The following is an 11,294-nucleotide window of genomic DNA, read 5'->3' as shown; positions in this document are numbered from 1 at the left end:
ATGAGTTTGCTGTCAGGGTTTGTTAAAAGAAACCAGTAGCTGGGCTTCTGCTTGCCTGAATGCTGTCATTGCATCCTGTTTTCACTTACATTTCGCACAGACTTATTTATTTATAGTCTAAATAGTAGTAACGATTAATCCAACAGCAAAATGAAATATGTATAATCTGTAAACTGGACAGCGTCAGGTTCAGTGTCACAGGTGTTCAGTATTGCTTTGGTCTAGTTAAGTCCGTTAGTGGTTTCCTGTCTGAGATGATCGGGGGGGACCTCCACACTTCGTGCTCGGTACGGGGACTGCTATTCTGGTTCGCGTTAGTAGACTGGTGCGCCACTCTTTGACTAGCGGTTGCGTAGCTTACGTGAATGTTTTGTCGTAGCAGAGGCCCAGGTAAAAGGAAGTGGTCCCCGTGGACGAGTAGCTACTAAATCGGGACGAGAGTAAATGGCACTTAAAATATTCAGCGAATGAGTTTAAGCTAATCGAGGTGATATCAGAAAAGCATCCAGTGGTGAGTTTATAGTCGAGTTGCTTGATTCTTCTTTGTGAAATACTGCTGTGGTGTTTGGCCTCGCTAGCTGTTAGCTAGCTGGCTGACATGATGATGGTGCATGGTGGCCGCAGTAACCGTACAGATGTTGCACTACATTTAACGCTGTAAATTTCAAGTGAAGACATGGGTCAGATTCGCCTGTAGCTCAGAGTCAATGCCAGGAAAAACACACAGCCAGGCCAGTTACCGCAGCAGCACACAGGCCCAGTCTTTCATTTGTCGTGTGCTAGGCATGCTACGTTCACTTACTGTTTTGGCCGCTGTGAAAAGGTTTTCATTGCAATTTTACAAGTCTCTGCTCAATCGGCAACGGTTTGTACAATGCTAACGGATTCTTAGAGACGTCTGATTCTTTACATCATAGTGTAAGACAGCATTACGTAAATAAGTTGTTTTTTGTAATATGGCACACTTAGCAGTAGCTATCGCTGTACTCTGATAGCAGTTTTCAGGCCAGGGACCTTAAAGTTCTCGCTTTCTTCTAGTACATTTTTTAAACCACCAGTATTCAAATGTTTACTCTAATTTAATGTCGAGTCCGTGTGCATCAGCTCGACTGGTTGTCTGAAGGTGTTCGGTGGAAATGTGACATTTAGCTGCTAACTAGCCAGCCAACACACATTGTGCTCTTTGCCACTTGCTGACAACTGGAGAAATGCCAGAGTTCGGCCTTGGATTTAACGTAATATAGAACCTGGGAGGTGGACTTTAATTTGATCAAATATTGATAAAACTGGGACAGCATGGCGGTTAGCACTGTTGCTCATAACAAGAGAGTCCTGGTTCAAATTCACCATCTGGCCTTACTGTGTAGAGTCTGCGTGGGCTCTCCTCCCACCGTCCAAAGACTTGCAGTTAGTGGGGTTGGGTTAACTGGTGATTTTAAATTGCCCATAGCTGTGATTGGCGACATGTTCAGCCACCTCTTGCCCTAAGGCAGCTGGGATGGGCACCAGCCCACCGCAACCCTGAAGTGGATAATCAGAAGAAAAAGATGTTTTGCGATTTACCACCACCTTTTCAACAGGAAATTATATTTTTAATATATATTCTATTTTTTGGCTGCAAAAAGAGATTGTCACGCACACCAAAGTGCTACTAAAACTTCCCATAAGATACAGTCAGTCTGCGAAATCTGTTAATCATGCATGTGTGACAAAGACTCAGACTGATGGCAACATGTTGGCAGTCTGTTTCCTTTGGTAACTTAGACAGCAATTATTTGCTTTAACAATCTCTCTCTGCGAATGACTGCTGTCAGTCTAATTTAGAAAAATTGCCTCTTATCAGGCAACCTGTGCAATTGCCTTGTTCAGAAGTGGTTGTGAGTGGGCCACACCCACTGATATATTTTTTTTTTACATTTTATTATTAATTTTTCATTTTTGTGCAGGTTAACACGTTAACTTTCTCAATTTTGTGATCCAAACAGTTAGCACTATGCGCCTGTGTGTTTGCATCTGTGTGGCCATCTTTGAGGTGGACTTTGTCCCATGATAAGCCACACAGAGGTCCACAGTTGGTTTATAAATGCTACCGAATTTGAGCTGCTTCCTTCTTTCTTTCTTTCTTTCTTTCTTTTTCTTTTTTTTTTTTTTACCTGCATGTTGACATCTTGTATATGAAATGTTGAGGCTTCCAGCATTTGAGTTACCAGTGTGGTCTGCTTTAATTTGAAACACTTACTAGATTTGTGTATGTGAAAGACCTCACCTCAGACCTGTTATATCAGGTTGTAATCTTTTAAATTGCAAGCAAATGTGAACTGCTTCATTTACAGCAAGAAATGCTTGCTGCACCAAGCAGACTGCTGGGAATGGTTATAGCTGCCAGGGCTGAACAGCCTTCAGGCAAGCGTCAGGTGGTCTGGTGACGATTTCATGTTTAAGATGTGTTGAAAAGTAGTTGATCGATGGATCAGAATAAATGATTCTCATTTATAGATTATGTGAATCTTAATGACTGAGCTATGTTTGAAATACATGGTGATAACAATGTTTTAATTTCTCAGGTCTGTTTTGAGCCAAATGTGGGGAAGCATTAGGAGCTGAAGATATATTTTATGATGAAGCCCAGATTAACATTTGTCTGCCTAGCCCACGTGTCTCTTTTATCAGTAAGTATTTATTTATGTTTGCATTTTCCAACATATTGTTAGCCATTCTGAAGTCTTAAATTTAACTGCTTTATACCTGAAAACACCCTAATGTTATGTCTGTCATTTGCAGCACCCTAACAAAATATTTTCATGTCCATTGCCAGTGAACTGTTGAAAAGAAGAGGATGATGAAATGAGATAAAGTGGACGACTGGAGGAGCCTAGCCCCCTCACCTCCACCAGTTTGAAGCATGGCTGGCCTACAGCTTGTTACCCCTGCCACCTCACCCATGGGGCCTTTCTTTGGTCTTCCATGGCAGCAGGAGGCTATTCATGATAACATTTATACACCTAGAAAATATCAGGCAAGAAGGCTACAATTCATGAGCATTTGAGTGGTCATTTATTACTGCTGATTTTCTGTGTGTCTTATTATTATCTTTGTTTTAACTGATAAGACTAAATAATAAAATAATAATGGCTCTAGTACAGTCAACTCTATCTTTGGTCATTATTCTGTTGTTTTCTGAGCAATGTCCTTAGCACAGGATGAGCATGGAAGGCAAACGACCACATTTGCTGTCAGGAGCAAAGCTCAGCTGTTCTGAAGATATGCTGGCAGACATCACTGATGTTGTACAAAGCACAAACTTATGCAAATGTGCTCCAAGTATGATACGTCTTTCTACCAGTAGCAAAAAAACTGAACAAGAAGCATAAGCGGCTAAGCAGGCATTCAATGACCTTAGCAGAGGTATAGCCACAGGACTAGGATAAGTTAGCAGGCAGCCACTTAACTGCACAAACCTGTCAATGAAAAGCAATAAAACTAACACCTTTGTTTTGTAATTAACAAGGGAAAGTGAAGACTTGGAGGTTTCATTTGAATGTGCCAGATTTTGCCATATAGACTATTTTTTTTTTTTTTATCTGTAAGTAATCCAGTACTGTGAATGTGAAATGTGAAACTGCCTCCACAGGTTGAACTTCTTGAAGCAGCTCTTGAACGCAATACCATCGTCTGCTTGAATACTGGCTCAGGGAAGACCTTCATTGCAGTACTTCTAACAAAAGAGCTCTCCACCAAATACGTGGACCTTACCAAGAAAACGCGAAGAGGACTGTTTTTCTAGTGAACACAGGTACCTGTGCCAGAAATGTATTCAGCTGGTGTGACATTGTGCTTGATTTTTGTCTGTGCGCCGTTCTGTATCTCTGCTCTGTGTCCACAGCTTCTTCTGTAGTTCAGCAAGCAGCTGCAGTCAGGACTCACTCTGACCTCAGTGTGGGAGAGTATACAGATCTGGAGGAGACCTTAGCGTGGACTGACCAACGGTGGAGTCGAGAGATAATAGAAATCAGGTGTGCTTAAGCTGATGCTAGTTGCATGCTGGGATGCTCTTACAAGTTTGTCTTCCTTTACACACAGACTTGGAGAGTAAAACAAACTGTATGAAGGGCGATACTGGTTAGATATAATATGTCTGATTGTTGATCTTTTTGTTTTTTCACCCTTGTAACATATTTATACAAACTAATTGTGTTAGCTCCTTTCAGTGTACTCCCTTTGAATGTACACAATATAAAACTGGGTCCCATCTAAACACAGATGGAACTTAAACTTTGGTCATTATTGTTCCTGAATGTCATCACATTCACATAATAAGCCAACAGCATCCAGTTAAGCGAATATTGTCTGATGCCAATGTTTGAAGCACAATTACTCTGTGTCATGATAAAAATAATATCTGTAGTTGGATTTCTTTTTCATACCTTTAAACACTGACTTAACTGGCATGGTAAGCCCAGCACTCTGTTTCCCTTCATACTGCAGGCGGACTCTAAATCCCCCAGTGTACTTTCCCCATGTGTGATTTCACTGGGGTCTGCTTGGGACAGAGTGATAATTTTGTCATTAGATCGTGAGTGCGAGGGTAATTGCAGACGTTTTTTTGTTTTTTGGTGACACTTCAGATTTGGCTGTGGACAATTTACATTACCTGATAGATAGATAGATATGTACTCACTGTTGGTAGTAATCTCTTCTGTTGTCCTTGTCAACTTTCTGTAAGGTGCTGGTCATGACTTGCCACATATTCCTTCATGTTCTGAAGAATAAAATCTTACCATTGTCGAAAATCAACTTGGTGGTGTTTGATGACTGCCACCTGGCCATCACAGACCACCCTTACTGTCAGATAATGAAGGTGAGATTGTAGTCTTTGAGGAAATGGGATTACGTTTATTGTAATAGTGGCAGAGAATCATGCAGAATCATTGTGAATGAGCTGGCTGTCCTCTGTGTGTACAGCTGTTTGAGGGCTGCTCCTGCACTCCTCGTATCCTCGGTCTCACAGCTTCCATTCTGAATGGAAAGTGTGACCCATCAGAACTGGAGCAGAAGATTCAGAATCTGGAAAGAATCCTTAAGAGCAATGCTGAAACTGCCACCGATCTTGTGGTCCTGGACAGGTAAGTGTTATAACTGCGTGCATTTGACACTTTCCTCGACTTGAGGCCCTTTCACATAGCATGCGCTGTGGTGGGCATGAGGTTCAGCAAAAATTTGCTTTAACTGGCCACTAGCAGGTTTATACTGCTGTGTGTCTGGTTTTTTTTGTTTTTGTTTGTTTGTTTGTTTGTTTTAAACAAAAAACTAGGCTTAGGGTTATAATTAGGGATGGGAATCGGATTCTCTACAAGAACTGGTTCCCCGTAGTCCAGTTCCTTGGAATTGTTAGTGCTTCTCGGTTCTTGCGCTCTCGCTACAATCAGCTGATTTCAGTTCACATGTCAGAGGAGGAAAATAGTGGAGTGGTCTATAGCCTCAATATAGACATTACTTTTATTTTTATTGCGGCTAAGCCAGCTGCTGCTGGACTTCAACAGGTAACAAACTGATGACCATTCAGCGTTTCTACCCCTACCCTACTACCCCTGTAGCCTTGTGGGATGGCTGTAGCTCAGGTGGTAGAGCAGGTCGCCTACTAACCTGAAGGTTCGTGGTTCGATTCCAGTCTGCATGCCAGTAATGAAAACCAGTAATGGTGGCAGTGAAATGCTCACATACAGTGTCATGTTTTAGATACGCCTCTCAGCCAAGAGAAGTGGTGTTGGACTGCGGTTCCTATGTGGACAAGAGTGGCCTCTCCTCCCGTTTGCAGGCTGAACTCAATGAAGCTCTTCACTTCCTGAATGACTGCAACATATCTGTGGTCAAGGAGGACCGTGATCCCACATTCATCTCCAAACAGGTCAGAGTTCCAAAGGTTTTCTGCCTTTTAAAATGTATTTTTTCTTCATCTGAGTTTTTTGTGTCCTACGGTTAATTACTTCATCTTACTGTGGAGGTGGTTTCTGTGCCTCTCACTAACAGCAGAAAAGACCAGCACCATGTTTCTTTGCCACACTTTTTACCCCTCAGCCGTAAAATGTTGCAGTATTGTTATCACCAAGCCGAAACTGATACCATACAAGAAGGCTAAGGGGTACCACTGGCTGCTGCCAGTATTGTTGAATTCATCAGTGAGAGAATAATGGTCATCATCTCTGGATAAGGAATAATAATAATGATAGTATCAATATAAGGATTTATAAATGTCAGCAAACTCCTGGGGGGAGGTTGCTAAAAAAGTCATAATGAATGTGAGGAGATGTACATCTGTGATTTCACCATGAATGTGGTATACGTGAAAGGATTTTGTAATTTGCCATGCGTGTTAAGGGGATTTTTACTGGTGGCTTTCCAGCCACGATGCTGGAAAAATGTCCCCAGAAAAGGTTTTAAAATTACAAGTAGAAAGGTGAGCTGCAGAACAGCCTACTCTTTGAACTTGTTGTTCACACTGTGCCCTTCCCGTCCAGGTCCTCAATGACTGCCGGGCCGTACTGCAGGTGCTGGGGCCCTGGTGTGCAGATAAGGCAGCAGGCATAATGGTGCGCGAGCTTCAGAAGTACATCAAACATGAGCAGGAGGAGCTCAGCCGCAAGTTTCTACTCTTCACGGACACTATTCTGCGCAAAGTGCACGCTCTCTGTGAGGAGCACTTCTCCCCCGCCTGCCTGGACCTCAAGTTTGTCACGCCAAAGGTCCTACGGCTGCTTGAGATCCTGCACGAATACAAGCCGTTTGAGCGGCAGCAGTTTGAAAGTGTGGAGTGGTACAACAACCGCAACCAGGACAACTACGTGTCCTGGAGCGACTCTGAGGATGAAGATGAGGATGAAGAGGTGGAAGCCAAAGAGAGGCCTGAAGCTAACTTTCCCTCTCCATTCACCAATATCCTGTGTGGAATCATCTTTGTGGAGAGGCGTTATACAGCTGTTGTCCTCAATCGGTAAGGACTTGAATAATAGCTGCAGTGGAGAGAATGGTGTTATTTTATGTGTCTGTCAGTCAGTGCTGCAGACATCAAAAGGAAACTGGAGTAATACCAGCAGGAGAGAGCACTGACTCGGGGTTAATCTGCCTGTCATAGTCTGTAATTAGTGGACATAAGTCATCATACAAAATTCGTCTGGGTTTTTACAATTTTTTTTTTTTAGGTGTGTTTTTAAAGCAGCTGAGTGCAACAGTGAGGCAAAATAAGACACAGTGGCTAGCTTAACTGTCGAAGCTTTGGGATTAAAAAAAAATGGGTGTTTAGAGCCAGTGAGTATCTTAAGGTACCAAAATACACTTTCTGTTCTTACTTTGGTGGCTGAGCGATAGGGGCGCGTGGTGAGCATGAACACACCCTCTAAATCGTCAGTGCAACAGGAGGTGGTGATAAATCATAAAAGTTTGGAAAGATGGCGCCTCTTGTTTGACTGACTGCATGTTTTTGTCCTTGGTGAGTTATCACTGACACTCCTTCTGTTCTCCAGTCTTATCAAGGAGGCAGGGAAGCAGGACCCAGAGCTTGCTTATATAAGCAGCAACTTCATCACAGGCCACAGTATTGGCAAGAACCAGGCACGCAACAAGCAAATGGAGGTGGAGTTCAGGAAGCAAGAGGAGGTAACTGAGCTTCTCAGTGGTGTGGCACTCTAGAAATAGTTACACTTTTCATAAAGAGTTATTCTGACCTTGGAACAGGTCCTAAAAATTTATTTGGAGTTATTTAATTGTTTTCTCTAATCCTGTGAGCTAGCACTTGTGGTTGTGTGCACAGTGAGCACCATGGCAACAACACTTTCTCTTTCCAGACTATTCTCGATCAGGTGCTTTTCGGAAATGGCCAGATTCTGCACGTTGTGCTCCTGGTCTCCGGGTTCTGCCACTGAATCTGATAAGATAACTACAGAAAGAAATCATGCTGAATATAAAAGAAAACTTGGATTTTGAAAATGAACAGTAGAGAGATATGTGGATACTGTGTTAAATGCTTGGTTGTTTTGTTGTTCATCACTTCCTGAACCCTGAACTCAGGACCCTTTTTTCTTCTCTGACAGGTTCTTCGCAAATTCCGGGCTCATGAAACTAACCTTCTGATTGCCACCAGCATCGTTGAGGAAGGCGTAGATATTCCAAAATGTAACTTGGTGGTGCGGTTTGACTTGCCTACGGAGTACAGGTCCTACGTCCAGTCCAAAGGCAGAGCTAGGGCACCCGTCTCCAACTACATCATGCTGGCTGACACTGGGAGGACCAAAGCCTTTGAAGAAGATCTCAGTACCTACAAGGCCATAGAAAAAGTAATGTTTTCTCTTTATCTGACAAGACTGAGATGCTTAGTCTGTTAATGGATTGTAAGTGTGTTAGACCTGGGATTTGTTGGGAAAGGAACAAAGATGACCTCATTTTCTCTCAAACAGATATTAAGGAATAAGTGCTCCAAGTCAGTGGAGGTGAGTGAGTTTGAAGTGGAACAGGTGATGGATGATGACAACATCCTACCACCGTATGTTCTGCGGTCTGAGGATGGAGGTCCTCGAGTCACCATCAACACGGCCATCGGACACATTAACAGGTGTGCTTTCTGATTTTCAGAATGTGTTTATTTCCAGCTCAAATACTTTATTATTGATCGAGACTGCCAGTTGCTCCAAACAGCCTCTTTCTGTGTGCCACTTTAAATCCATGTGAACTGCTGCCTACATTGTTTCTGCTTGCATGGAGCCAACATATACATTATACTGCTGCTTCTTTTTCTCTCATTCATCGTTTTACATGTCAGTAGAGCTGAAAACAGTACAGCATTCCGAGTCCAGTGTTTGTGAGCAGTGAGAGTGTCAGACACACACACAGTCCTACCACCGCCACATCAGCACTAAGTTTGTAATAAACAGATGGGGTGTGTGTGTGTGTCTTTCATTCATGATTCCTGGGTACAAGTGCCCGTGGCAAAAAACAGTAAAGCACTTTGAGATGTCAGTAAGAACCAGCAGAGCTCTTAATGTATCAAAATATTGCCATAAATATTTGAAAAGGTCTTTCTGTCCTGGTGTTCAGGTATTGTGCTCGGCTGCCCAGCGACCCATTCACTCACCTAGCACCAAAATGTAAAACCGTAGAGATGGGGGATGGATATTTCCAGTCTACACTCTACTTGCCTATAAACTCCCCTCTGCGAGTTCCTGTCAAGGTAAGGAAGGCTGTTATATTTTTTAAAATTGCCAGTGTAAACATTTTGACGTGCTTCTGTTACTTATATTTCTAAAGAATGATTGATATTTTGACTTGCACCTACTTTATTGATGTGATTGAAATTTTACAGGGTCCAGTGATGAATTGTGCCAGACTGGCAGAGAAAGCGGTTGCACTAGTATGCTGTGAGAAACTCCACAAAATAGGTAAAACCACAATAACAATCTTGCGGACTGATCTTGTTTTTTTTGTCTCTATTGCTTCATCTTTTGCCTCTTCCTTCTTAGGTGAACTGGATGATCACCTGATGCCCGTGGGAAAGGAGACGGTAAAATACGAGGAGGAACTTGATCTTCACGATGAGGAGGAGACCAGTGTCCCAGGCCGGCCTGGTTCTACCAAGAGAAGGCAGTGCTACCCCAAAGCCGTACGTCATGCTCATTACAACAAGAGTTCAGTGATAACCCAGAGCAAAAGTTAACGTGCTGGAAAATGGAGGCAGTGAAAGCTGCAGTCTCACTTTAGTAGAGCAAGCATTAGATACAGGGAGAGGACGGCTGAACCAGTTTACAGACTGTTTTTGAAGTAATTCATCTGCAAATATCTGATGTAATATGGGGGGTGGGAGGGTCAACTGGCTGTATCCAAACTCTCATCAAGTCAAGTCATCTTTGTTTATATAGCACATTTAAAGGACATCAAGTGTCAGCCAAAGTGATGAACAGAGGGATAATATAATCAAATAAAAAGAATTCAAATAGATAAGATGAAAACATTATAGAAAACATTGTAAGACATCCAAATATGTTTGTAAAAATATGTGTACCTACAAATATGCACATAGATATACAGAAGTGTACACACAAGTACACATACCGGAACATAAAATACGTATATACGTGTACACATGCAAACATCATCAAATGAGATAAAAGACCAGAATAGCTAAAACAGAATAAAAGTGATCTGAAGGCCTTAGAAAATAGGTAGGTCTTCAGAATTGATTTGAAGATTTCCAAGGAGGAAGAGGATTTTATAAAAGAGGGAAGACTGTTCCAGAGTCTCGGGGCGGCAATGGAGAAAGCCCTGTCACATCTAGATTTTAACTGGGAGCGTGGAACTAATAAATCCATCTGACTGGAGGAGCGCAGAGTTCGAGTGGGTAGGTGCAGGCTAGGGAGATCTGAAATGTAACCTGGAGCCAAGCCATGGAGAGCTTTAAAAACAAATAATAAAACCTTAAAATCAATTCTATATTTAATTGGCAGCCAATGTAAAGATGCGAGTATTGGAGTAATACTCTCTCTTTCTGTTACCCGTCAGGAGCCTTGTGGCTGCATTTTGAACAAGTTGCAGGCGGGTCAGGCTTGAGTGACAGACGCCTAAATAGAGAGAGTTACAGTAGTCAAGACGTGATGATATGAAGGCATGGACAACAGTTTCCAGATCTTTAGATGACAGGATATTTTTGAGTTTAGCTCCTGAGTTGGGTGAAGGGGGAAAAAAAAAAAAAAAAGTAACCTTGCTATCTAGCACCATTAAGTAAAAGCGTTGACATCTACAGCACTGTGCTCCCCTCATTTCTTTGTATTCTGCTTCCTTTAAAGTAGGGTTTAGCAGTAGTACTCTAGGCTTCTTTAAGGTCTCTCACAGTTTTTCCTCAGACACTGGCTGCTTTCTTACTTCTTGTCAGTCCAGTCTCAGTGCCTGACCATTTTCAGAGCCAAGTTCAGCCATTTTAACACTGACTTTTACATTAGCAAAGACTCAATTTTAAATTGTATCTTTAAACGCTTTACTAGCGGTCTGTTGCTAAAGCACATAATTTGCTTTATCTTTAACTATGAAAATACTAAAGATGGCACAATGAACCAGCATTAAATGATTCCCAAAGATCTATTAGCTGTAAACTTAACAAAATATGACATGGTGTCCTTTGAAAAAGGAAGGAAACTGGACAAGTGGAGGTCAACAGAAGTAGCAGGCCTAGAAAAACTAATCTACAGCAGATGAACGGTATCTGAATGTCACGGTCTTAAGACAAGGAAGAAATCCAGCAATGATGTGACATGGAA

The 11,294-nt window shown here is 42.2% G+C and overlaps 1 protein-coding gene across 1 annotated transcript in view; it reads left to right on the top strand.

Moving 5' to 3' along the window:
• Positions 1–412: 412 nt before the first annotated feature.
• dicer1 (dicer 1, ribonuclease type III) overlaps positions 413–11,294 on the top strand; it is a 32,208-nt gene continuing 21,326 nt past the window's right edge. Inside the window, 16 exon segments of the mRNA XM_019348595.2 lie at positions 413–511; positions 2,565–2,669; positions 2,816–3,016; positions 3,632–3,728; positions 3,731–3,793; positions 3,884–4,009; positions 4,719–4,858; positions 4,963–5,123; positions 5,737–5,905; positions 6,516–6,988; positions 7,518–7,650; positions 8,085–8,327; positions 8,448–8,602; positions 9,085–9,217; positions 9,350–9,425; positions 9,507–9,646. Coding sequence (XP_019204140.1) covers positions 2,903–3,016; positions 3,632–3,728; positions 3,731–3,793; positions 3,884–4,009; positions 4,719–4,858; positions 4,963–5,123; positions 5,737–5,905; positions 6,516–6,988; positions 7,518–7,650; positions 8,085–8,327; positions 8,448–8,602; positions 9,085–9,217; positions 9,350–9,425; positions 9,507–9,646 — 2,223 coding nt within the window. The 5' untranslated portion in view covers positions 413–511; positions 2,565–2,669; positions 2,816–2,902.

Source organism: Oreochromis niloticus, linkage group LG19 (assembly GCF_001858045.2).
Source record: "Oreochromis niloticus isolate F11D_XX linkage group LG19, O_niloticus_UMD_NMBU, whole genome shotgun sequence".
NCBI classification, from domain to species: Eukaryota; Metazoa; Chordata; class Actinopteri; order Cichliformes; family Cichlidae; genus Oreochromis; species Oreochromis niloticus.
This window is presented reverse-complemented; position numbering and strand designations above follow the sequence as displayed.